This window comes from Aspergillus novofumigatus, assembly GCF_002847465.1.
Source record: "Aspergillus novofumigatus IBT 16806 chromosome Unknown P174scaffold_11, whole genome shotgun sequence".
In the NCBI taxonomy this organism is placed as follows: Eukaryota; Fungi; Ascomycota; class Eurotiomycetes; order Eurotiales; family Aspergillaceae; genus Aspergillus; species Aspergillus novofumigatus.
The window spans coordinates 621,531-647,852 of record NW_020194284.1 but is presented as its reverse complement, the minus strand read 5'-3'; the positions used below and the strand labels follow the sequence as shown (position 1 = coordinate 647,852).

The 26,322-nt window shown below is 50.1% G+C and overlaps 8 protein-coding genes across 8 annotated transcripts; 2 read left to right on the top strand and 6 right to left on the bottom strand.

The window, feature by feature from the left end:
- Positions 1-1,764: 1,764 nt before the first annotated feature.
- Positions 1,765-2,251, bottom strand: P174DRAFT_379334 (uncharacterized protein; the record flags this gene model as incomplete). Its single annotated transcript, XM_024822901.1, has 2 exons — positions 1,765-1,923; positions 2,075-2,251. Coding segments are annotated over 2 exons (336 nt in total), but the record flags the coding sequence as incomplete, so codon positions are not given.
- A 1,682-nt stretch (positions 2,252-3,933) lies between these two features.
- Positions 3,934-5,111, bottom strand: P174DRAFT_435779 (uncharacterized protein; the record flags this gene model as incomplete). Its single annotated transcript, XM_024825953.1, has 3 exons — positions 3,934-4,386; positions 4,408-4,999; positions 5,023-5,111. The coding sequence occupies 3 exons, from the start codon at positions 5,109-5,111 to the stop codon at positions 3,934-3,936; spliced, it is 1,134 nt and encodes a 377-aa protein (XP_024677673.1).
- A 2,359-nt stretch (positions 5,112-7,470) lies between these two features.
- On the bottom strand, positions 7,471-8,322 carry P174DRAFT_425618 (Aldo/keto reductase; the record flags this gene model as incomplete). Its single annotated transcript, XM_024825301.1, has 2 exons — positions 7,471-7,525; positions 7,580-8,322. The coding sequence occupies 2 exons, from the start codon at positions 8,320-8,322 to the stop codon at positions 7,471-7,473; spliced, it is 798 nt and encodes a 265-aa protein (XP_024677672.1).
- A 48-nt stretch (positions 8,323-8,370) lies between these two features.
- On the top strand, positions 8,371-9,493 carry P174DRAFT_455272 (uncharacterized protein; the record flags this gene model as incomplete). The annotated part of the gene is made up of 3 exons (XM_024829306.1): positions 8,371-8,832; positions 8,909-9,154; positions 9,213-9,493. The coding sequence occupies 3 exons, from the start codon at positions 8,371-8,373 to the stop codon at positions 9,258-9,260; spliced, it is 756 nt and encodes a 251-aa protein (XP_024677671.1). The 3' UTR covers positions 9,261-9,493.
- Positions 9,494-9,523: 30 nt separating this feature from the next.
- On the bottom strand, positions 9,524-10,876 carry P174DRAFT_397424 (MCT family MFS transporter; the record flags this gene model as incomplete). Its single annotated transcript, XM_024823795.1, has 3 exons — positions 9,524-10,443; positions 10,500-10,592; positions 10,639-10,876. The coding sequence occupies 3 exons, from the start codon at positions 10,874-10,876 to the stop codon at positions 9,524-9,526; spliced, it is 1,251 nt and encodes a 416-aa protein (XP_024677670.1).
- Positions 10,877-14,235: 3,359 nt separating this feature from the next.
- P174DRAFT_455269 (acetyl-CoA synthetase-like protein) lies at positions 14,236-18,625 on the bottom strand (the record flags this gene model as incomplete). Its single annotated transcript, XM_024829305.1, has 3 exons — positions 14,236-15,837; positions 15,900-18,143; positions 18,242-18,625. 3 exons carry the CDS (start codon positions 18,623-18,625, stop codon positions 14,236-14,238), a joined length of 4,230 nt encoding a protein of 1,409 aa, XP_024677669.1.
- Positions 18,626-19,909: 1,284 nt separating this feature from the next.
- Positions 19,910-22,125, top strand: P174DRAFT_62303 (uncharacterized protein). Its single transcript, XM_024832410.1, has 4 exons — positions 19,910-20,090; positions 20,146-20,226; positions 20,289-20,434; positions 20,498-22,125. Exons 1-4 carry the CDS (start codon positions 20,006-20,008, stop codon positions 21,983-21,985), a joined length of 1,800 nt encoding a protein of 599 aa, XP_024677668.1. The 5' UTR covers positions 19,910-20,005; the 3' UTR covers positions 21,986-22,125.
- A 2,249-nt stretch (positions 22,126-24,374) lies between these two features.
- fmqD (FAD-dependent monooxygenase fmqD) lies at positions 24,375-26,186 on the bottom strand (the record flags this gene model as incomplete). Its single annotated transcript, XM_024830609.1, has 6 exons — positions 24,375-24,726; positions 24,806-25,167; positions 25,209-25,615; positions 25,681-25,818; positions 25,952-26,059; positions 26,132-26,186. 6 exons carry the CDS (start codon positions 26,184-26,186, stop codon positions 24,471-24,473), a joined length of 1,326 nt encoding a protein of 441 aa, XP_024677667.1. The 3' UTR covers positions 24,375-24,470.
- Positions 26,187-26,322: the final 136 nt, after the last annotated feature.

Sequence of the window (26,322 nt, the reverse complement as noted above, 5' to 3'; positions counted from 1 at the left end):
GCTAGATAATTTTCTAGCCCTTCTTAAACTTATTCCAGTATGATTACCTAATCACTAGAATTTTCCTTACTATAATCTTTCTCCTTATACATGCTTCATGGATTTTGTGGAGACTGCCATCCAGACTTAGAATGACTCCCTGGGTGGCCGTGGGCCCTCATCAATCAGCCCGTCCTAGTCTATAATTAATGATGTAGCCAAAGGTCTAGCCTCTACGTCTCCGCTAACACCCCCCTGACGTGAGTTGGTTATTTGAATTTCATGGATAGTGTTTGTTTTCTCTTGGACGTATTTTGCCACACATGTGCTGGGATGTCCTCATTAAGTAAATGTGATGGAAGCCCCCTTGTGTGATGCCGGTGTCAAAGGTGGAACAATAAGAACCAGCTCTCAGATACTTTTAAATGAAGGCTTATAGAGGCGCTCGTCACTAGTTAGCCTCTCTCCTCCATTATTCGAGAAATCTAGATCACTCAGTAGCAAATACCAAAGTGTTAGAGTTGGGATACAATGAGGGAATTTTCTTGGATATAATGTGTTGTGCTAGCTTCCCATGGACACAGTACAGTATTAGTGGTGACATACATGGCAAATTAGATGACTGATTCTAGAGCCGCCAGGGAACCTTCCTTAGCAGGCTGAACAGAGCTGTTCGCAGTTCTTCTTGTTTTGACCATACAGGGACACTTCTTTCTGGATCTAGAAGAGCATGCTGTCCATGCGAGAGGCGCGTAATACCTTTTCTTGTAGACTAGTGGGCTGCCCTCATATGATAAGGCAACCATGCTCTGCTTAGTTTGATGAATCCCTACTTTAACCATACTATTGTTATGTTGGTCTTAGTATTTATTAGCTGTGCCTCCCTTTATACTAAGCTTTGACACGCCAGCGACTCATGGCTGACTACATATGCGGCTAGGTACTAGTGCTTACTGAGTTCAAAGTTAGTTTTCTGTGCAGAAAACCTATTCAGAAAAAGGACTAGACTGGGGCAGTCCTGAACCCTACTAAGTACTAGCACTTACTGGATACAAAAGTTGGTTTTCTGCGCAGAAAACCTATTCTAAAAAAGGTTTAGAAAGATCAGCCCTGAACTCCACTAGGTACTAGCGCTTATTAGATTTAAGGTTGGTCCTCCGCGCGGAAAACAATTCAGAAAAAGTTTGCGGCGGGTTAGTGCCAAACTCAACTTTAACATCCAATTTAACAACGCATCTAATTTAAGCAAATTATAAGCGGGCGCGACCCAGGTTATAGACCTCTGTTCTTCCTGAGACCTGCATGAGGTAAGGATTTTAGAGATAGTGCATAACTACATATCTGCTTCCAACTAAATGTAGGAACGTATTGAAGAGAATGATTAGTACAAGCCATCTGCGGCATTTTATACTGCTCTAGTGCATGTATGCGACACTGGCTTTCCAACATAGCATTATTATGGGGGGTGACCAAGATTATAAACCAGGTAATCAGGCAATTACTGCCTCTGCGGACAGTTCAACAGATCAGAATGTAGTTCGGGGTTTTGAGGATGGATTCTACCAATCTACCCAAGGGCAGACAGGAATGCCTGAATATAGTCCATAGGGAAATAGGATTCACCTTTCTAATTCACGTGCCCTGCATGAGATAGCCGCTTATAAGGTTTTCTAAAAAACACGGATAAAAGAAAAAAGTTTTAAAGGAGGTTTAATAAGCACCTAGGGGCACAACAAAGAAAAGATATATACATACTTAATATAATCATAGGGGCCTGGATTAACATCATTCAAAGTCTGAAATAACAAGGACTATTAATTTAGCAGTGTCTAGCACTTCAATATCACATTCTGTGGGAATGTGATAGTAATGGTCCACATCCAATATCAATCCTTCAACTTTCACCTCTCCCAAAATATAAAGAGGGATCATTATTGTGAAGGTCTAGCCAACCACAGTCTTTCCAGGAAACAAAACCAGCCCTCCTCTCTTGTAATTCATTATTCTTTAAGGTAGCCCGGCACCTGCTTTGTGTGATTGAACCTAAATTAGCTATTAGGACATGCTCAGACATAGATCTTCAACAGAAGCTTACCCTATCCAGATATTCTGTAATAGCCGCATTAATAGGAGCCTCGCAAGCATCTGTGGGAAAAAAGCGCGCGATTATGCTACACTTCAGTTTCGGTAGAGATTCCGCGATAGGACAAACCTCCACCCAAGCATCGATCGCGCAGCCTCTGACAGTTTCCAACCATAAAGGGATCACAGATTAGATGAATCAGTGCTGGACATCAGCGCGGGTCGCTTGGCAAAAGAAAGGTATGAAGAAGAGTAATAAGCACGCAAACAGAGTTCCAAATAGGACTCTTCGAAAGGTTGCTAGAAGCTAGCCGGGTATAATGAGGGTGACTCTTAACAAGACTGTGTTTGACCTCCAATACCTCCACTTGCACGTCAAGACAAGGAAATTAACATAGTGGCATCGCGGGTTTGGTGGGTTGGGGGGGGGGGTCTCATTTTGAACTGTGGTCACATGATTTGCTTGGTAAGGCGCGCAAATCAGGCCGCACTACTTAGCCAGAAGTACCCACATTGTCTAACTTAACCCTCATCAGCAGAAAGATAAGGTAACTACTAAATCGCGAGATATTAGCTTCTAGAGTAAACTAGCCCTCAAATAGGCTATGGCTGTTTGCCCATCAAATTATATAGCAGCTTTTTCACTTTATAACAGATTAAAGTATAGCATTAGTAGACATTGCAGGCGTACCAATTATATCTCAGTTTAAGTTTTTAGCAGAAAAGTAAACCTGTGAGGGAGTGTACGGTCCACACCACTGGAGATCATCATTATCACTACTATAGCCATCTCACACACATGACGCGACTCAAGCGACCTAGGCAACAACCGCATAACACACAGCCATCCTCTGCCTCTTAGACTTTGATGAATGCAGCTTCCGTCCCAAGGATTTCCATTTCTGAGTGACCTGCGCACAACTGAAGTCAATAAATATTATACATTGCACCTCCTCGTTCCATAACATATTCAGTGCGCGCTCGTCAAGATGTACAATGCCAGCACCGCTGATTTCAGATCTTATTCAGTCAATCTCATTCTTGAAGAAGGAGCACTGGGCTTCCTTCAAGGCCATTCCACCCCATGACATCAAGGAAATATGCACGATGGCACAGGTCAGCAGATAGTATATATTCCGCCGTAGGTAGATATCTCCAAGATAAACAGGGACAGCATACCCTTGCAGAGCTTCAAGAGCTTAGTAAATTCTAGCTTCATAATTGGAGGTATACTCAGTTCCTTTGCCGACAAATGTATAGCCATAAGTATCTAGGGTAATGGCAAATAGAGAGCCATGTAGTCCTTCTTTTCCCATATAACAGCAACAGTAATCAGGATCATGGTTCAGTTGTTCGCTTACAAGCTTAACCAAGTCTAATCACAAAAGTGGATGTCGACCGTTCGACAAATATTTCTAGTGGAAGGACAGATTCGGACACTCAGGATCAAACTTACATTTATTAGCAAGACCTTAAAGACATGCTTGTGTACAATACTCTTTGTTTAGAGGGCGACTCTGACCAGAATCCTTAGGACCACTTTAAGGATTCAACATTCATTGTCATTTTCTCCTCTGCACAGGAACCAGAGAAGATGGAATTCAAGGCAGGGCCGTATCAGATTCGCTCAAAGACTCCAGTGTGTCTCAGTTGCCAGTTAGGGGGGGCGTCGAATTCGGGAAGCTTTCATCGTCGTAGGAGGTAAGGTGACCTAGGGTCGATGGGATAGCAGGGTGCTCACCAATCTGAATCCAATAGACTCTTTCTCCTTTCTGATTCTGGGATAGATCTAACCGCCTCTTCAAAATCCACTTCCCACCTATTTAGTCGCCTCATAGCCTCATTGCGCCAGAGTTGGCTGCGTTGCAATTTTTAGAGCGCTATTATTGTTAGCACTAGTTGGGAGCCAATAGCTGTATATGGGTACCAGAAACCATAGCCATCATCCAATTTCGCCTCCACGTCCTTGCTAGGCTCGAGGAGGCAATAGTACAAGGTTATCAGATCTTCTTCAGTGACATGAAGGACCACTTTTATATGGCCATTCGTCAGTACACTGTACGGGAGACCATTCATGATCATATATTCGAAAGGCTGTGTGACAGCTGCGCAAGACAGCAATTTCGCGTCATAAAGCAGCTTCTCATTAACATCTATAGGTAAGGTGATTTGCTGGACAACTTCCTGAACCATATTCATTGGCCGAAGGCCCGCTCGGAGATAAGCGTCAGGAAGCTTATGGGCAGCCTTATACTTAATAACATATAGAAGGCTCCTTTCACTGCCATTACGAATATACACACAGTTCTGGTCGGCGCGAAGCGTCTTTTTGTGAACAGGTTATACCTGTCCCGCCTCCTCTGTAATGGTGTTCATATGGTTTTCAAAGATTATCCCTCCGCTGAGCAGCAACCTGCAATGTGCCGCTGGTAAGACAGCCAACCTATCAATCACTTCTTTAACCAGATTCTCCACTTCTGCCTCCTGGTATCTCACAAGGTCTGACTCACTTGCCAACAGGCAAGTGCATGCTTGCTGTCCTCTATCCTCAATAACTAAAAGAGGTGGAAATACTCGCAGAGGCTCTTCAGAGTTCAGATGGAAAAGCTGGTATACCTCATCGAAAAGGGCCTGTTGCGCAGCGCAGAAATCCCAGGGGCGAAGGAACATAGGGCACACACAGCCAACTGGACTTGTGATAGGGCCTTTTGTCATCAGCAAGCAGTTAGTCTGAACAGTAAGGGGTTTCGTTATGCAGCGATGACAAGCTCTCAGATATTCTGCAAATGTTATATTCCAATTATGCTCTTCTGCTTGCTCCGCACGTTGCTTTACGTCCTCTGCACACTTCCGCTCATACTCTGCTCGTTCCCGTTCTTGCCGTAAGAGCGCTAAAAGCTCCTCTTTGCTAGGTGAAGCATCTGAAGACATGGAGGGGCTGGTTAACTTAGTGTAACATACAGGTTGTTTAGGAACGCTTCATCAAACAGGCAGTTGTTGACAGGCTGTTCTAGGTACCCGCCTTCCCACCAAAAGTACCACCTTGGCATTATGGTACTAACTGTATTGGGACAGGTTAGTCTCACTACTCAAGCTCCAACTGAAGTCATACAATTGTTTCCAATGAGCGGTCATTTACATCCTCATTAGTGTGACCGCCAAGAGTATCAGCACGAACATGTGCAAAGAGAAACCAAAGCAGCTGTATACACTAATGCATACACAGCATTTGACAAGTAAACAAGGTAGGCGGTTCCGCGGCATACAGTGTGGGAAAAAAAAAAAGTGTTAATAGACGCCCCTAGCTAGGTCAACTAGACCACCTGATGTTATTGCCGGCAAAAGTGTGGCGCTTTACAGGCAATTCAATATTATCATCATCATGGCATCTTCGCCATTCCCCCACCGATGCCACACCAAATAAAAACAGCAACATTGTTTGGCTGTGGGTGGGATGTAGAAAGCACATTACTAGATTATAAGGAATCAAAGGGTCCCTGAGCAGTGGGATATACTTATTAACCAGAACCCCCAAACCTTCCTTGATCTAATCTATTATTATGACCCGAGTCCCTCATCACATTTTTTGAAATTCCAAAGCTAGCCTCGTCCGAGTGCGGCGCCGCACAACTGTTCCGTGAACGACAACCGCGAGATCCACGCGATTAGCTTTCAGTTAGTGCTTCTCCCTCCCACAAATATTCGCCTGCCCTTCGGCCGGCCAGGGAGGGTTCACAGGTTTCGTAGAAAATACCTCGTGAGTGAATCAGGTGTTACGTGGTCTAGGTAGTTCACCACACAGTCCTTCAGCAGAGATCAGGATTTCCAACACAGTGAAAGCATCTCGTGTGTCGCTCTTCTTTAGACTTAACCAGCACAGATTTTGTCACTTAGCGCAGAACATTCGGGGTCTTGTCATCCACCAAGTGCCATTGCCATCTCGCAGGAGGGTCCGCAATGTCGGGTTTTCAGATTCAGCATGATGATCCTGTAGCCAGCTTGCCATTGTATGGCGGATTACAACTCGGAATCCTTCCCCACTGACGCCTTTTCTGTGTCAGGTATAGGGGGGAGAAAATTGTTGATCGACTCAGAAAAGCCCGATAGCACCAGATCTATGCAATTCGTGCCGCATGGTCTATAAAAAGAAGAACCAATAGTCAGTTAAGCTCCCAGGCAAGCAGAAATTCATTCAGAAAAGCAAGGACAGTCATGCGGACTCACGGGCGCAAAAGGGGTGGCGAAGTACAGAACACGGGAAGTTCAGTTCAATGGCAAAAATGCCTCAAGCGCTTGAGTCGGAGGACCGCGAAAGGGTGGGAAAAATAGCAACAAAAGTTGGCCATCATCTCGACTGGGCAAAGAGGAAGCTTTAATAGACCACGCGCCGATATGCCAAGCCTCAGTTGCGCGCTTTTCTCGAATAGGAACGCTATACCGCTTCTGGTAATTCGCCGTCACTACAGACTACGGAGTAGGCCGGTTTCCGGTGTGTTTAGCCATATTTACAATAATCGTAGCTCCGTTGGGAGCCTCGGCGACCAGTAACAATGCATAATGGAACAGCACTACTAAGCTATATGCGTACATCACACCAGTATGGTGCCGTTGAAAAAGGACACGTCAGCAGGACAGGGGTTGAGCGGGGTCACTGGGTGTGCAGTATTGAGGTTCCGGCAGTTCAGGTGAGCTTCAGGTGAACAGGCTGAAGAGGGTGAAGACAAGGCGGCGAGGGCGCTAAACCCAACGAATCAAAAAAACATGGTGAACTCCAACATACAACAGCCGGGATTCGCTGGTGGTCACCCACCCAACTACTAACTGGCCGGCGTGCGGCTTGAACGCGGTCAATACCCGGGTGGGTGCCCTTGCTGGGTGATGGGTGAGGCCGCTTAAACGAGGTGGTGATTAGCGTGTGTGCAGTTTAGAGGGGTGGTGATGTCTGGAGAATACATCACCAGCCTGGAGCACTCATTGCACTTCGGGCAGGCATAACCCACCCGGGACGGAATCAGCTGTTTTGGTTGGAGGAATGAGTAAAGTACAAAACACTGAGTGTTCCGCCATCAGCGCATAGCCACAATCTTTCCTCTTTTTGGAAAATGCTAGAATAAGCCTAGCATAGCCCTGTGTTTGCGCTGCTGGTGCCTAATCTTGAAGCCTATAACCTCTTTGAGCCAGAACGCTCTTGCAAGCAAACGCAGCATTGTGGTACGGTATCACAGTGCATATTAAAAAGCTTCTATCAGGACATGGAGATAAAATGTCTATTGAAGGATATACAGCCGCTGCATAAAGGACGCGACAGCTCTCCACGTACACAAAACGTGGATCACCTGGGAACTCGCAGCTGCACGCCAGGGATGCAGACTCCTCCACCTTCACTTCCGATAAGCCGTGATTTATCTGTTACGGAAGTGGAGAGTACAGGAATACTTGGAGAAGACGAAGACCCCACACGATGCTGTGATTTGTTAGCATACACCCCCAAGTTGGTGGGGATGGAAGAAGTGCATACAGGATTTGCAGCAGCGTTTTGGACGTGCGCTTGCAAAGCTCGGCCAGCGCCGCGCTCTCATGCAGTTGGGGTAACTCAAAGGCCAGCGGAGAATACGCCGTGCAATGGATTCCCCGTTTCTGGCAGAACCACCAAACGGATGCATGGACAGCTGGGGTGCAGCTAGAAAAAAATTCAGCCGGGGCGGGAGAAGGGCTGCGGGGTGGGGGAGGGGAAGGGAATCCAGTCAGCATGACAAGGACGCAGGAAACACATACCTCGATCTGGTTCACCGCCGGAACCACATAGCACGCCGGATCAGACAGCAGCTTTTTCAGGTTTCGGATGCCAAAGTTGGACACGCCAACGTTGCGCACGCGGCCGGAGGCGAGGACGCGCTGCATCTCCTGCCAGGTGTGCGTGAACTCCCAGCTCGGCATGGCGGTGGAGGGATCCTCCTCGAGTGACACGGCGATGGGCCAGTGCACGAGAGGAAGATCGATATAGTCGAATCCCAGCACGGCCATCGACCGGTCCACTGGCTCCGCCACGTGGTGATGCCAGGCATTTTCAACTTTTGTGGTGACCCAGATGTCCTCGCGCCGCAGCCCCGAATCCCGCACAGCCTCGCCCACCTGGTCCTCGTTGTTATACCGGGCCGCGGAGTCGAGGTGTCGATATCCCACGGCCAGCGCGGCCTTGACGGTCTCGTAGGCCTGCCGCGGCTTCCTGGGTTTGCGGGTTCCCAGGCCCACCGCCGGCATCTGGCAGCCGGTGTTGGGCGGGAACCGGTGCTGCGCTAGGTCCTCGTGATGGCTGTCCATCTCCGCACGCAGGGGAATGGGACCTACGGGCTGCAGCTGGTGGGGCAAGAAGGAGGCGGCGACGGTCTCAGCCGCCGCCAGCGTGTCGGCCATCCGGGCGATCGACGTAAGGAAGAGATCTGCGCCACGGGTGACAGAGTCACCGAGTCCTGCCCCCAGGTGCAGGCAACCTTCGTGCAAGGGCGACGTCAGCCCCATGCTCCGTCAAAGGTGGATGTCGGCAACCCCCAGTGCGGCCCATGTGCCCCAGGCGTTCCGGGAAACGAGACTCTCCTGCCCGATGGGGTGTTGCTGCGATGCTTGCCCGCATTCCTCATCTGGCACCCGGCTCTGAAGTTCCCATCCTACTACCGGGTGATGCTGTCCTTCGAGGACGGAGACCGCCAGAAGCTGGAGAAGATGACCAACGATTTTGGCGGCGATCTGCACCCTGCGGTGGACGCGCACGCTGTATGATTGGTATACCGCCGCCTGGGAGAGGCAGAGATCACCCATTATTCTCGATGTGGATGACATTGTCGACCAGCCCGAACTGTTGCGCCACTTCTGTGACGTCGTGGGCTTGAATGCCTCCAAAATCAGGTTCGAATGGGAGGCTGTGGACCAGGAGAAGTTGACCCAGGATCCCGTTCGGATGCGCACCCGCGCCACGCTGATGACCTCGTCAGGCATCATGCCGTGCAAAACGTTCCGGGGGCTCTCGGCCGAGGACGAAGCAGTCAAATGGAGGGCTGAATTCCGGGGTCCGGTGGCGACGAGATTGCAGCAATGGGTTCAGGGAGCCATGGCAGACTATGAGTATCTCTCTGCCCTGGAGGCTCACCTTTTAGCAACTACACGATCGCTATTTGTTGTGGAAGGAGGAGATTTTGGACTAAATAGTCGTTGTTTTTTAAACACTATATTCAGCTTACTTGCTTCGTGGAACCATAGAGAAATTAAGCTCGTCGCGCTCGAACCTTCATGCGCACCCTTTCCTCACATGTCCGCACCGGCTCCCAGTTGGCACGACCCAGGTCAGGGCTCGCTATTACCGTTAGTTTTGCTGCGTTTAGAAGAACCCCGCATTATGGTGCACTAGGCGAATGCTCTGGTAGTGGCAGATCTCGACAAGTGTTAGGTAGAACCGACTCCACCCAATCTAATACTTCTTCCGCACCGCCCACCGTGTACCGAGTCCCCTGGCGCAAACGAACAGCCCTGCCGAGGCGATATATGCCAACCCGCAGAAAACAATCAATCCCTGATAATGCTCCACGCCATCTTTGGTTTGCGCGTTAAGAATTTCCCCAGCAATCGGCAACGACACAAGCACGCCCAGCCCCACAACAATATAAGCTGTACCGTACCTCTTCCCAAAGTCTTCAGTCTCGGAAATCTGCGCCACACATACAGGGCTAAGACTGATAGCTGAGCCGCTCCAGAACCCAAAAAGCGCAGCGTAGCTAATTATGGCGGCCCTGTTCGACCCTGCTTTCAACCAGAGTGAGAGCGTGAGGATCCCAGAGACGGCAGTTGTTACAACCATAGCATTAAAACGGCCGTAACGGTCTGCTGCATAGCCCGGGATAAGCCGGCCAAGAATAGAGGTTCCATTAAGGATTGACATGAGTGTGTAGGACTGGCTTATAGTCATGCCATTCGCGCGCGCATACGAGGTGAGGTAGGTGAGCGGGATAGTGGCGCCAATGTCAGCGAACATAATTCCAATAGTAGTGAGGGTAAAAACTGGTTCACAGAGGGGGCGGAGATCAATCATCCAGCGGCTTGTCTTGCGGTGTTCAAGGCGTGATCGCTGGAGGAGCGCGCCGGTGCTACAAAGAGTGAGGGTTATAAAGCCAAGGGTGCGAATAGCCCAGCCGAACCCAGCTGAAGGCGCAAGAGCGTTAAATATCTGTGGGAAGATGATGCCGCCGATACTTCCTGCCGTTACAACGATCCCTGTGGCGAGGGCACGAGCGGTGTAGAACCAGTGGTTTACAATGGAGACGCTCGGGGTGAAGACCATGGATGCGGAGATTCCCCCAAGGACACCGAAGCCGAGCATAAATTGGTAGTATTCTATTAGACAATTAGAGGGTAGGAGGGGGTGGCCTGACGGGATGACTGTCACATACCTTTTGAGACGCTTAATACCATAACGGCAGCCGTGAGACCAAGTGTGCCGAAAATAAGCAGGTGCTTCGGCCCGTACCGGTCAAATATTGGTCCTAAGGCCACGTTAGTCGTGATCTTCTAACGGTGCGATGGACGTACCAATTTGAACACCGCCAACCAACAAGAAGAATATATACACGCTGAAAATCCAGGATACTGATGAGTGCGAGTACTCGCTTAGCTGGTTGCTTGCAAGCCAGTCGGCAAATACGCCAGTGGTATTCATGAGCCCAAAAGATGGTAGAATAGCGCACCAGGAGCCCAGAACCACAAGCCACGCGTGCAAGCCTCCATCTGGGAATGATGCGGGCGAGTCATCAGCAGATGCATACTCCATAGGCTCTGAGACTGCATCGTGCTCGTGGGCGGTGGTGTTGGTGCTCATTGTGAAGTGTATGGAGCAGATTCAACTCAGGTCGGTAGGGGCAATTATCAGAGTGCTCCAGCTCATCAATAAAAACCCTCGAGAAGGATAGTGCTACCTAAACAAACCCCTTGCATGCGATACGGCTGGGCCTTGCTCCGTACGTTCTTCTGGTGTACCAAGAATCTAAGATCGGCAGATGGGGTTTCCTGATCAAGGAAAAACAACAACTTCGACGCAGAACAAATTTTTGAAATTTCCCGCCCAAACCACGTTCCTTTGGACTGAAAATTCGCTCAATTTCTCGTGACGACGACCGCTGTCGATTGATCCTATTTTCATAGGGTATCGATCGCCATGTCGTCGTCGAAGCCAAAGTGGCCGTCTCAGCCGGTCGCGCGCGGCGACGGGAACAGGCCACATTAGAATCTGCACGACTGCGTCCTGGACCTACACCACGATACAAGTATCTTCCTGAGCCATCTAGAGGCTCCACCATCAAGGAATCCCAAGGCCCCTCATCGAGCTGATCAGGAATACCCAATCCGTCATCAGGGAGATCCTCAAACACCACCTCAGCAAGGACTGGAAGCATAGATCACCCTTGACGTTAAAAAGAACACTACCTGCAGGACTTCTGCTGGGATTCTGAGAGTAGTGGCTTAGATTCCACTGCCATACAGAGCGCCACCCCGGTGGAAAGCTCACAGCAATCTAAGGGATCTAGGGGTTCAACCACAGCAAAGAAAACACCTAGACCATCCAAGGGGTCTAGGAAAGCGAAGTCGGAGCCACCTTGCAAGCAGCCACCTCATGGCCACGCAGTCCCCAGCGAAACATCCTCTCAGTCAAACCTGAGCGTCACTGACATCTCATTCGCCCCCGTATATATGAGAGAGCTCATCAAACACCTCTAGCACCTCCCACCGCTCCGCCCAAATTGTCGACCGTCTGAAATCTCGGTGTCTGGCTTGACAAAACCCTCTTGTTCAGCACCCACCGCACCAGGGCGCTTAACCGCGTAAACAGCAGCCTGGAGGCGCTACGCAGTATCACAGGCTCCACCTGCGGTGCCTCACTGGAGGCTATGCGCGCAATCTATCACAGCGTGGTCGCCCCCCAGCTCCTATATGGAATCACCGCGTGGTTTAGTCCCACTAGCAGGTCTATTCCGGCGGTGGAGCGGAACAAAATCATCAATGAATTCATTAAAATCCAGAAACGCGCAGCCGTACTGATTAGTGGCGCTGATTGGGGCACCGCTGCGGTCGCGCTTAACATGGAACTACACCTACTGCTAATACGCCTGCAGATGCGGCAAATCATTGAGGAAACTGCCATTTGAATCCAGACAGGGCCACAATTTGCATGCCTTCGAGGACTCACAGGGAAGCCACATCCAACTACAGAAACGCAGCGGAGCGGGCTTACACCGTTAGAGACGCTTAGGAAAAGAGGCAACCCACTAGCCCCTACTATCCCTAGACACCCAGAGGAGTGGGAATCCCGAAAGGCATATGTGCTTCCCCCTTGGGAACTGCCTATACAATGCACGATTGAGGACTATGAAGCCGCACTGAAGACCCATGATAAAATATGCAAGGATAATGACCAACTGGTCATTTACACTAATGGCAGTGGATATCAGGGCCGTGTGGGGGCCTCTACTGTCTGCCTTCGCGCATAATGGACCTAAAGGAACCATCTAGGCACAGAGATGGACTCAACCATATATGCTGCTGAGCTAGATGGCATCCGCATGGTGATGGATACTGCCAGAGCCGGAGACCTAGGCCCCTATTCGCTCACCCTCTTCTCCGATAGCCAAGCTGCTATTCAGGCAGTCCAGAACCCGCGCCGCCCCTCTAGTCAGTGCATCTTGGGAGCAATATATCAGAAGGTAAGGGCCTAGAGGCGCGCGGGTTACCTCCAGACAACGTGCAGATACACTGGATCCTCGCGCACGTAGGTGTGGCGGGGAAAGAGGCTGCGGAGGAGGCAGCGAAGGAGGCCGCCGCACAAGGGGAAGTTGAAGTTGAATTAAGCTCAGTGGGGCCGGAACAACCAATTATTCGGCTAGCTGCGGCTGCTAAATGTGCTGTTCACCAGCGAGTCCAGCAACGCTGGAAGAAGCAGTGGGAAACAGAGAAAGGGGCCAAGCCGACACGGCCGCTGATCAAGGCCCCTCACAAGAAGAATTTAGGCCTATATAAAGGCCTGTCGAAGCCGCACACATCGATTGTCATCCAGGTGCGTAACATGCGCGTTGGCCTGCGACATTTCCTCCATAAGATTAAGGCCTCCGAAACGGACCAGTGTAGCTGCGGAGAAGGGTCGCAGACCCCAAAACATGTCCTCCTACAGTGCTCATTGCACACGGAGGCCCGCGGGCGGATGATTAACAAGCTACATGATGTAGAGGGGCTCTGGGGGAAACTATCAGACTATGACACGCTCATATCCAGCCCGCAGGCGATCCGCTACATCGCCGAATTCATGTATCAAACAGGCTTGCTGGGCCAGTTCCGTTGGCGTAACTGACTGGGCAGGACCAAAAATGAGGCAGCCTCCTGAGAGGCTCTGGAATAGATGTGGAAGACGATAGTTAGATGGACCAAGTAGCTGCCTAGAAGGGGTCTTTCTAGGTGCGGCAACATGTCAGGAGGAACGACTACATGGAAATGGAGTGGGATAGGTATCTAGCGCGCAAGATAGCGCAGGGGAGATATGCAGCCTAGTGGCGGGCTGCTTTAGTTGTGACTACCATATTCTTTCGATGTTTCTTATGTCTTGTCTGCATTTGTGGGTTACCGCGTTCAGATACTAGATTCCTGCTTCATTTGGCGAAGCGCCTGCATAGCTAGTCGCTTCTATAGACGGGCTCCAACAGGTTAATAGAATCTTGATTGATTGATTGATTGACTAAAGTAGGCCCTCTTTTGTTTGACTCTACTGGCTCCGGATGGATGAGTTTCGCATAATATGTTGGTGATTTCAAACTATAATACAAGACAACAGACTCAATCTCCTACTATAGTAGCCAAGGGAGAACATGTTGATTGACGGGTATTTGGAGATACTTACTGTTCGAGGAGGTATATCTGCTCTACCTACGAGCTGCCGTCATATATGTCTCGTCTGGACCCTTCTACCTTGTCTCCGGAGCCCTAATCTATCCTTGCGAAGGTCTGATGTACGGTACATCATGGTTACAGAAAGAATTGCCTATGAAGATAGAACATTATCTTCCAGGCTTTCATTAGACAGGACAGGAACTTGGCTTGAATCCATTCAATCTTCGATCACCATCTTTCCTACCAACATCCCAGGGATCAGTGACCGGCACCGTTAGCTACGCTAACGCACTCATGCGTCTCCAAATAAGGAAATGATCTCTTCTGCCCCATCTCAATGACAGCTTCCATATATATCCGAACAAGAGGCTCCATCCCAATCCGACCAGCCCTTTCCAACCACTCCTGCGTGCTAATCTTCTCATAACTGCCCCCATAAAGCTGACTTAAACGGACACCCAACTCTCCAAGAGGGACCTTCACTCCGCTCGAATAGTGCATGATCCTGACGGCCCCCAGCTCTTTTCCGTCCTTGGATAGAGAACGAGGACCAGAATGTACTTTCAATGCATCCTGAATGATCTCAGCAGCAACCTCCTTAACCTCCCTAAAATCGAGATACCCACACATCCCCTCCTGCGCAGGGAAGGCGCCCAGCTCCTTCGAGAACCGCACGATACAGTTCATGCTATCCGTGCTCGGCGCTTCCTCGCCAACAATATAGCAAGGGCGATGGATACACACATTCAACCTTGTTTGCTTCGCCACACGCTCAAGGAAGACCTCGCTAGCCCATTTGGAAGCGATAAGGCCATCGGAGCCGTCCGTTGGAGGTTTGTACTCCGAGACTGAGATCGGTGGGTATATTGTGGCGCCGGAGAGCAGGGTCACACGGTTCGAGGAGATGTAGTGCATGGGTACGTGTGCACGGAGGGCGAGCTCGGCGAGGAAGATTGTTGAGTGGAAGTTTGGTGTTCGCATCGAGGCGTAGCGGTTCATGCAGTTGCCAAACGTGCCGGCGTGGATGATGAGGTCGATGCTGGTGGACAGGTTGTTCAGGGTGTCCTGGGAAAGGCCAAGGAAGGAGTCCATTAGCTGGCCCGGGTGAGTTGTGATGCGGTCAGAGGGTGGGAGGGAGGATATCTGCTCGGGTTCGACAGCAATGCAGTGGACTGTCGTAATGCTGGGGTTCGAGAGGAGGGACTGCAGGATTGCTTTGCCGATGAAGCTGGTCGAGCCGGTTAAGAGGACTTTGTGGATCGTGCCTGCAGTGCGTGGGTGGTGTTCGTCCTGGCAGTGATCTCGGGATCGATACTCAAGGAAATGTTCGGGTACCTTTGTCTCCTCGTCCCAGTTGATCGTATCATCAGTGACTTGCGCCCGTTTGGAGCTCAGCATTCGGGCCATCTTTCCCAACGTGCTTTCCTTGAATAGCTCGGCGAGGGGGATGGTTATTGTCATTGATTGCCGGATGAGCCCCTGCAACTTGGCCAGAAGGACCGACGTCCCTCCCACAGAGAAAAAGTCGGATTTTGGCTGGATCACCATTCCTGGGAGAGAGCTCCCCTGCAGGACTTGCTCCCACAATATCTTCAGCTCGGCCTCCGCAAGCGTAAAAGACTGGTCCGTCTCGGGGCCAGCAGAGGACTTGATCTCAGGCAGCGGGAGCATCGCCAATGCCTTCCGATCGACCTTGCCATTCGGCGTCGTCGGAATGGTATCGACGGGAATGAGAATACTCGGGCGTATGGACTGAGGCAGGGGAAGCTCAGCCAAGATATTCTGAAGCTGGCCCTCAGTCACGGCCTTGCCAGGCGCGAGAACCACATGCGCGACGAGAAATCGCGACTCACCCTCCCTCTTGGGGACACAACCACATGTGAAATCAGATTGGGTACCGTTGCTAAGATCGCATGCGAGACCTCCTCAAGGTCCACACGGATTCCGCGCAGTTTGATGACAGTTTCACCGGCCATCCGGGCGATGAAGACTAGTGAGCCGTCTTCGAGCAGTCGACCTTGGTCTCCTGTTTTGTAGAGCTTTGTCCACCCGCGCGCGCGGTGTTCATCTGAGGCGAAGGGGTTGGCGATGAATTTTTCCTTCGCCATTGGAGCGTCTAGGTAGCCCATGCCGACAACCGCACCGCCAATGCAGACTTCGCCGGGGAAGCCGGGACCGAGGAGGTTAAGGTGTTCGTCCACAATGTATAGCGCTGTGTTGGGTAGGGCCCTACCGACATTGCCTACCACCGTGGTGGTCGTTGGTCCTTTACCTCCCAACACTGGGCCTGCTGAACACATCGAGACAACCCCTGCTTCAGTGGGCCCATATACAATAGTAATTTCCGGAGAAAACCGCGCCCCCAACCGCGCCTGGAACTCTCTGACCAGGTGATCCGTGACAAGCTCGCCGCCGATAATCGCATACCGCCATGACCTTAGCAGCGTCAGGTAATCCGACCCGTACCGGAGGAGCATCGTGTGCTCGGAGGGTGTGCCCAGCGTCATCGTCACGCGCTCTGCGACCATCAACCGCGAAATGGCGATCGGGTCGAATCGCATCTGCTGCGGCACGATCACCAAATTCCCACCGAAACAGAGCGCCAGGAGCACCTGTGCGACACCCAAGTCGAACCCCGGGGAGCTCTGCTGGAGGACCGTCTCCGGGCGGGAGGAGAATGTCATGCGCCCTTGAGAGGCGATCCAGTTTGTGAAGAGGCCTTGTTGCAGCATGATTCCTTTGGGTTTGCCGGTTGAACCGCTGCTGTAGAGGATTATGGCCAGAGATGAGGAGGTGCCTCTGATGGGGGTCGGAGCGAGGCTATCGTCGGCTTGAAGATCATCAACATGGAGAACGAGTGTCTCTTGACTTCTAAACTTATTTGCCCTCTGCACAGTCATTGTCTGGCAGAGAATCACCGACGGCTGACAATCCTCTATCATGGCCGCCTGGCGCGCTGCTACGAAACTGACATCTACAGGAACATAGACTGCGCCAACCCGAAGCACCGCTAGCATAGCTGCGATAGCCTCGATCGAGGGTTCGCAAAAGACAACAATCCGCGATCCGGCTCGAACTCCGCTATCCACGAGTGCAGACGCGATTGCGTTTACCCGCGCTGCCAGTTCTGCGTAGGTGTGAGGACCTGCAGCATCTGTCACCGCGACAGCCTGTGCATGATCCCTTGTGATATCATCAATCCGCTCAGCCAGGGTTTCCGGCCACTCATAGTCAACGATCTCGCCTTCCCCGAGACGGATGGTCGCGTCAATGACAGGCTTTGGGAACAATGCATACCGATCGACAGTTAGAGACTGATCCTCACAAACACTCTCCAGAAGATAAGCATACATCTCTGAAAACATCTGCATGCTCTGCCGAGTGTACAAGTAGTTCCGGCTGTCAATTTCGAGCAGCCACGGGCCCGACGCTGAAGGCGTGAAATTGATGCTCATGTCGTAAGGCACTCTCGCCTGCACAGCGTCTACATACCGCAACGATGCCGTCTTGCCCAGGGGTAAACTGAGTGTCTCACCCATGCGATAGTTGACCATGATTTGGAAGAGCGGCGTGTGCGTTGAGCTAAGTGGGACGTTTAATCTGTCTGTGAGCATACCAAAAGGTATGGCTGAGTTGCTTAGTGCTGCAACTGCGGTAGAAGCTGTTCGTCGGAAAACATCGGTGAACGTATCACCTTTGGCTAGACGGAGTCGAAGGGGGAGTGTGTTCACAAAGAACCCCAGCGTACGCGCGAAGCGGTGGTCAGATCGTCCGGCGTCTGTAGTGCCGATGCAGATCTCCTCTGTTTCAAGCAGACGACAGAGAATAATTTGAATCACAGAGAGATGGAAATGGAACGGCGAACCGCGCAATGTGCGCGATAGAGCCTTAACCCGCTCTGCACATGCCGCACTTATCTCCGTTGTGGTCGTATGCCTCCCAAAATCTTTCGAGGCCACTCGCTCCTTCACACGTGAAAAGGGGAGCAGGGAACTCGGCTCAGGAAGTGGCATCAAATTCTCTCTCCAGTACTTCAACTGCCGATCCAGATTGCCCGACTCGATCGCCTGATACTGCGCGTCCGCATAGTCCGTATACCGCGGCGGTACCGCCCCAGCGGTTTCTGCTGGTAGGCCAGGCTCAACTCCTTGAGAAAAATAGACCAGCTGTATCCATCGATCGCGAGGTGGTGAAAGTAGAAGAGGATCGTATACTCTGTCCCTTCTTCCTCTCCTCCAGATTGGGCATGCTTGTTGGGAAATACGGTAACCCGAAACGCATCTCCCTCGTCTATCCTCCACACAATATCCTTCGCCTTTTCCATCTCCCGCGTGTACACAGCCCCGTCGATATCTTCCTCGATGTACTGGAAAAAGGGCGCCGGCTCAACACGCACGCCCTGCAACAACTCACGCGTGTTGTGGTCCATGAAAATTGCAGTCTGCAGCGTCTCGTGCCGCGACAAGACTTCCTCCAGGGCGCGTTTAAACCGCCGGACGTCGAAGTCACCGGTGGTTCTGTAGGCCACGGCCATGTTGGATTGCGTTGGGTCGGACATGTATTGCTCGGCGAACCAGAAGCGCGATTGCACTGGGGACACGCGGTGTACTCGTTTGAAGCTAATTGATAGGGGGTTCGGCTGCGCCATGATTGATCAATGGACTCTTGATTGAATATGATGATTTTTAATGAGAGGAGATCTTGTTAAATCTACTAGTGCTGGGCATTCCTTCCTCCTTTCAAAGAAATATAGGATATGATTCTCGAAGAGAAGGTGGCTTTATAGTTTGATGCATGTACCCATTCTCTACTTACCTGAGCCCTAACATTGTTGTGGTAGGGTACGTAACATACCTGTAAACGCATATCTCACTCTCCTCTTTCCCTAGCAGCGCATTGGAGGTTAGAGACATGTATCTACGCACAACAGACGGTCTGTTTTGTGAAGACGTAATGATACCACTATCTAACGACCAGATAAAAGAGTGGATTGGTTGCAATCCGGTTGCGAACTGTAAAAGTCTACTTTTTATGAGGTCTAATTACGCCCTTACTTTAAGAATAAAAACGCGTATACTACTGCTAGTTACATTACATTATATTAACTCATACGGGCCAGCTGGGGGAGACAGACACCTCAGCCTATCTGTGTAACGTAGTTTGAGGTAGTCGTGGTACAACATTCTTTAGTAACTGCAGCTATGTCACCGTAGAAACATTGAGTGCTGTTAATAAGTAAGGGTAGCACGTATCTGCAGTTCGGCGCGGCGGGGCGGTCTGGGATAGGGCATGTAAGGTTTGCGCAGTCTTGGTGCTGCGAGTCTGTCTTACAATTACCGTACTTGATCACCTGACGCACGTTTTTCCCATACGAAAAAACTTATAACTCCTTAACTTTGAAGTACTCTAACTCTGCCAAAACAAGAGATGGTAATTTAATTTTAACATCTAAAGAGATCTAATCAATTTCTATAACGTTTAGTCTGTAAAGCTATGTATGATTGATTAACTGGTTATACTTTTTAATCTAATTTACTACTGAAATGGGTGAAACCCCTCTCACCCCACCCCAATTCCTAGCAAAGCCGCCGTCCCCACCGTCATGCATGTACTCAGTTGCCTACCTAGCACATAAGTAGCTTGCCATACCTCCAGGGCCATGGTACTGTGTTAGAGTACCATAGTCAATTCATTGTTTCTGGTTTTCTCTGTCCCTTCGGGGCGGTCTTTCTCTTCTGGTCACGCGTCGTTCCTTCCCTGCCTGAGCAGTCATATGCACCCTTTTTCACTGGCAGACTGCTGGCGGTTCAGTGTCCGACTACGTTATGTGCATGAAAAGGTGGTGTGAGTCAGCCTGACATCGTACTGGGCATTCCTGCTGGCAAGGGTGTTGCCGCTCCAAGAAATATAAAAGGCCACCGAACACCTCGTAGCTGTCAGATAGCTGGCCATCACTCAGCACGACTGTACCTGTCACCAACTCCACTACTTCTCAGGGTCCTTAAATCCATCAAACAACGCGACCAACATGAGTTTGGACGTGCAAACCCAGTTTCTTATCGTGGGTGCGGGACCCTCGGGACTCAGCCTTGCAAGCTTTCTCGGACAATATGGTAGGTATTCCATGACCGTTATCGAAGACTCAGTAACATTCATCCGGGCGTGTAGGTCTCAAGGGACTCGTTATTTCTAAGGCATCTGGTACCGCGAACACACCTAGGGCTCACTCGTTTAATCCCTTCGCTTTCGGTATGTCGCTCAGAAATGGCACCCCCCTGGCCTCGCCGACTTTCCGACTAAGTGTATTGTAGAATGTCTACGCGACCTGGGAATTGAGCACGAAGTCCTCCAGCTATCAGTCCGTGGTCGTGCCTTTCAGGCAATGCGCTGGTGCCGAAGTATGATCGGCGAAGAATATTGGAAAGTCCTAGGATGGGCTGAGCATCCGTCCTGTGTAGTAGGCCTATCACTCACATCCCAATCTCATCCTTCCAGTAGGCCCTAACTGAGCCTTTGACAGGGAAACGCGTTCGGCATCACTCCATGTGAGTATGTTGAGTTCCCTCAGTCGGAAATGGAGCCTCTTCTATTGCGGTATGCTTCTCATCACAATTTCGACGTCCGGTTCTCTACCGCGTTGGTGGGCGTGCAGGAGCTAGGACGGGGCGATGCGCAGGCAGGATACATCTGCACTATCCAGGACAATATCTCCCACACTATTTTTCAGGTCCGCACCCAGTACCTGTTTGGTGCAGATGGGGCAAGAAGCCAGGTAGCACGGCTGCTGGACTTCAAGTACATCAGCGAGCCGAGCGGTGGCAAGGCCTGCAACATTCTGTTTCGTGCGGATCTGACAAGCCATATGCATGAGGACCGCCACGCTTCACTTCACTGGATTATGAAGCCCGATCGTACTTCATTCTTCGGCCTCGTGGGGCATCTGCGTGTGGTCCGTCCCTGGAATCGGTGGGTGCTGATAGCCTTTGGAGCGAATGGTAGCGACCCGTTTGAGGGGTTGACACCTCAGAGTCCCGAGCTAATCCATTGCTTACGGGAGATGATCGGAGATGAATCTGTTGACATCGAGATTCTGCATATGGATCACTGGACTGTGCGTACAAGTATTGCTGAGGCTTACTCCATTGAGGATACTAATGTTTTCCTCCTTGGCGATGCTGCACATCGCCATCCGCCGGCATACGGCCTGGGGAGTAACACTTGTATCCAAGATGCGTATAATCTCGCGTGGAAGGTTGCCTACGTGTCCAAGGGGCTTGCAGGGCGTCAGCTGTTGCACTCATACAGCAAGGAGCGCCAACCTGTCGGTGCAATGATTGTTGGGGAGGCTAACACCGGCTTTCAGGCGCACAAGGACGTCTGGGAATCAATAGGAATGTTTGCTGCCACCCCAGAAGAAGGAGCAAAGCAATTGGCCAAGCTGTCTGAAGCCAGTGATGAGGGGGCGTCGTATCGCGAGAAGATCCAGAACGCCATGAAGAGTATTGAAATTGAGCTTCACAGCTGGGGTGCCGCTTACAATCAGTGGTACGAATCAACTGCGGTCTATCTCGCGGATGAGGAGCACTGCAGGCCGGAATTAGAGGGCAATCCAATATTGCAAGTTCAGGTCACAACTTATCCCGGCAGCCGACTCCCTCACGCTTGGTTGGATATCCCGACCCGTCGCAAGAAAACTTCGACTCACGATCTAGCCGGAAAAGGCGCCTTTTGCCTATTCACTGGTATCGGTGGTGATGGTTGGAGAGAGGCAGCCAAAAATATCACCAGTTCAACAGGAATCCCCATCCATGTGTATGGCATCGGCTTCGGCCTTGACTACAGTGACGTGAATCGGGACTGGCATGACAATCGAGGGGTCGAAGAAAGCGGCTGCGTTCTCGTCAGGCCCGACAGATTTGTTGCTTGGAGATCTAAGAAACTTGTCCCTGACTGTCAAGGCAAGCTCATGCATGTCTTGGACTCGATTCTTTGCAGAAAGAAGGTTTGAGCAGTATAACCCGCCAATCCTGGTCCTCAAGTTCTATCCAACGGTACATTAAAAAGCATAGTTTTAGACCTTTGAAGTGACGCATATGCCCTTGTTAAATCCACAGACTCGTGCTTGTGTTTCTTCTGGCATTCCCATGCTCGACATTGTCCCTTAGATAGTTTTTGCCGTGAATATCTGTTCAACTATCTGTCATCTTCGCAATCACCAATCGTTTTAATTTTGTTTGCTTGTTTTTGGCGTCAGCCGACGACTGGATTTGACTCGCCAGGTAGCGCCATGGTTGCTCAGCTTCCAAGGGCAGCTGATAGCACCTCGCACCCAAGAATCCCCTGCACTAGGACTCACGGAAGGCGTAAGTCCGAGGCGGTCAGATCGCTCGTTGCACTAACTAAACAAACACACATAGAGAGGGACTCCTATATGTACACAGGAGTGGGGAAGGAGAGTTAACCGAACAGGTGATTCCACATCGATTAGCAAGTCCATTGGCGGTGCATGGGGGTCACCGTCTTCGGTTGACGGAAACAAGGCATACTGTGTTTCTGAGGGATTGCAAAGCATGTAGAGGCCTTCAGATTGTGTACAGTTTTATGGCATGCGAGCAAGCAAAACAAGCTAGTACTAGTCCTGTTTCTCCAGCGCTACTTCAACCCACTTAGAGGATCGGCAGGTGGAGAAGATCACTGGAGGGCCTGTACATCGTCTACCGTGGCAAGTCGACAGTCTTAATATATACGCAGATGCCGTAACACTTACGAAAACGTGATACCCAGTCATAATCATTATTCTCGGAGTCAACTTACATTTCCGTTGCTCTGCTTTGCCTACCCGACCAAACACAATGTCTCTGTTCACCCCCCACACCCCCCCAAATAGCCAGCGACCCCGCTGGGTTGGCATCGGGTGCTCTTACAAATAGCGGCTGTTAGTTAAGGTATCTCCCGTCTATGTAGGCGGTATAAGCATTGGTAATGCATGGAGTAAGCTATTCAGGTAAAGGGAGGACTATTTTACTATTCTTAATAACTCCTTCGCACTGGGTAGTTACTTTTATGAAACAGGGAGAGACAGTTGACTAAGTTGTCCTTTTAACACTCCATGTCCACGTAGGGAGTCTCGCAGCCGTGTTCCATTCCTCCCTTCACCTCCAAGTTCCATCCTGAATCTCTTCAATGACGAGCATGGCTGCTCCCAACCCCTCTCCTGGCGACCCACTCCTTGTCGGTCAGCGCTATATTGGTTGCAGAACGGAGCGAGATTAAGAGAAAGAGATGCTTCCGGTGACAACAATTCGGACACTTGACACTTCCAAAACACACAGGGAATAGGGGTAATGCATCTTGTGGTATATAATACCACAGGGATTTATCAAAAATTATCAAGGCACTAATATAGTGTCTTAATATCTAAGTAGAACTACTAGAGATAGAATATAGCCTTACTCTACAAGCTCAGCTAGATATAGACAAGGGCTATAACGTAGTCGAGCCCAATATTAAAGTTATTTTTATATATATTACTGTCCTTTACTACTATGGCCTCGTCTTACCCATGGCGTCAGTACTAAGCCACCGCCATTATGTCAAGCCACTAGTTGGGTGAAAAGATATCATATAGCTATTACTTAATAAGCCAGAATATCATTGAGGTAGATATAGAAGGCCAAATACTATTACATTTTAGTAGCTAAGAATAGCAAATTAGACGATTGTGCGCAGGAGTAGAATAATGTTGAGTCGTTGACAGATAGAGTAATCAGTTGGAGCAACCTTAGATAACTCTACTAAATTTAATTGTTTCCCTTGAGTCTATCTAGTCATCGTTCTATAATAGTAAGGAGAGCCAAGCAAGAGATTACGAACGTTCAGATGGGGTAAAGCTATTGGACAGGAGAAAGCCAAAAAAAGGAAAAGAAAAAGACAAAAGAAAAAAGAGAACTGGAAAATTACAAGCCCTGTTAGTGAACGTAGGAGGAGAGACTCTGGCTCCACTGGCTATACGGAAGAAGGCAATCGGAATTGCTGGGACATGCGCGAAATGAGGTAGTTTCGATCTCATGCTAGCGCGTTTGGCTGATGTCGGCGCTAGCGAAAATGTCCCCTAAACTGGGTTAGTAACTTACTGGTATACTAGATGAGTATTGGGCGTCATTTTCTCTTCTCTGGATAGGTCTAACCGGAAACGGGTTGCCCTTCCCTAGAGTTATATACTGGTTACTGGAACATAACCACATCTTTCTGTCCAATAGAGGCCTTGGGTGGATAACCAGCGCTCAGTTCAAGTCTAATGGTCGCGCAGACTGCATAGATTGGACGTGGATTAACAGCTATTCCAAGTCCCATCTATGGCCTTCCTCCATCTTTCATATATCTCCTCAACTGTGTCACTGAAGCAAAACGATGAAACTTGAGTTGTCCTCAGGATGTCCAGAGCACGCAGGTTGCGTAGCTCAATCAAGAAGCACTCCCTTGGCCCAGAAAGGCTAGCCAAGGCTCAGTGGCACTGGACAACCAGCTCCGAATTTATTATCCGGATCCCATTGTTGCTTCAAGGCGACTAATCTCGGCAGGTTATGCGCTCCATACCAAGAAACGGGGCCTTCGTCGCCGAAAGCCTGGTTGACATATACATGCATTGTGTCAAAGCCCATTGTGTCTTGGAATTCTTGTCTAATGGGCTTTATGAAGGCATCCACGGTATCGTCATACTCTGCACTCGGAGTTTTTGTCAAGAAATACCTGTGATTATGCTTTAGTATAAATCGGACCTCCAAGAAAAAAACACTGCATTGAGCAAGGAGAGGGACGGGTCTCATACACGTCGAATTTGGTATCACGCCATGGGTACACCCCCCTTTTGCTCTCTGGTATCGCCAGGACAGCGTCCGTAGCATGTCGTTCCATCACCATCGTGCCGTCAAACCAGATGTTTGACGCAGAGAATTCTGTGAGATTATTCAAATATGCCTCCATTACTGCCGGGTCTGTTTGGCGAAGACCAATATCGTAGACGCTGTAATGGTCTCCCCTCGCACAGAGAGGCTCTTCCGGTTCATCCTTTTGGTGCCAAGGGATGATTTTGATAGACGCTTCGATTGGATCTAGTGCTAGGAACTTGTCGATCCACGGCTGGGCAGCTGATGGAGAGCCAACGAATGAGAGCGTCGAAGAAATTGAGGGCTAACTGCATGTCAACTCTCTCGGCCCAACGTCAGACGCACGAATAGAAGAATAGTCACCTGATGGATGGTACGGTTGTAGCTGATCCTCAAACTCGTATAAAGCTCCGGAGCAAATTCATCATCCATGGTGTGAAATAACTCAATCACGGAGCGATTACTCGCCGGCGAGTGTTTGAAGTCGGCAGAAATACGAGTCCCGTCATTGGATTGGTCGTATAACTGGTAAGTAGCAGATGTGACAACGCCAAAGTTAGCACCGGCGCCACGAATGGCCCAAAAAAGGTCCGGGTTTTCAGTGCTAGATACTGTAATTGCGTCCCCAGAAGCTGTCACAAGGCGAACAGACACAAGGGCGTCAAGCAGTAGCCCATGGATACCGTAAAGTACACCAAGCCCACCTCCAAGCATTGGACCGACCGAATTAACGCAGCGGTCATCAGTAAGGGCTGTTTTCCACCCCCAACCCACCGTCAGTTGTTGCTGGCTGATGTTACCAGAGGGGCTAACATACGAGTTTCCTTTCCAACAGAAGACAAAAGGTCATAGACCTGGGCATTCTCTACCCCACTACCTATGGTCACCAAGTTGTTCGCGAGGTCCAGGTCAATCGATTTTAGGTTGTTCAGATCGATATTCACGGCATTTTGCACTTTGGAAAATCCAACCTTGACACCATGGCCCCGCCCGTAACAAAAAAGGGAATTTCATGGGAGGACGCAGCTGTGATCTGTGATTTGTCTGAGTAAAGGGCGTCACTTGGGGGGTTTTTTGTCGGACCGTACTCACGATATTCTGGACATCTTCCTCACTAGCCGGCTTGATCGTGGCTACGTACGACGGGTTCTTGTATGTTGACCATCTAGGAACCACGTCGTCGCTGGAGTCGTTGGCTAGGTAAATCAGAGCCTGCGAGGACAGAAGAGGACGGAAAATTTGGTTAATATCGGTTGTCTTTGGACCACTTTCGGCTGTGAGAAGGCGCGTCAACGCCAGGAGCAGAACGAAGTTAAACTGCATGGCCGTCAGCTGAATTGGACGATGTGACTAGACACTCGGCCAGTTCCATGAATGGTTATTTTTGTAGATTGGTCCAGGAGACCTATATAAGCACATTACTACTGTTTACCCCCTGATCGTCCAGAGCATCGGTTAA

Excerpts from the sequence above, each read along its gene's own strand:
- P174DRAFT_62303 (XM_024832410.1), top strand. The coding sequence starts at position 20,006 with ATGAGTTTGGACGTGCAAACCCAGTTTCTTATCGTGGGTGCGGGACCC. Across the intron at positions 20,091-20,145 it reads AAGCTTTCTCGGACAATATG|GTCTCAAGGGACTCGTTATT; the intron begins GTAGGTATTCCA and ends CCGGGCGTGTAG. Across the intron at positions 20,227-20,288 it reads GTTTAATCCCTTCGCTTTCG|AATGTCTACGCGACCTGGGA; the intron begins GTATGTCGCTCA and ends AGTGTATTGTAG.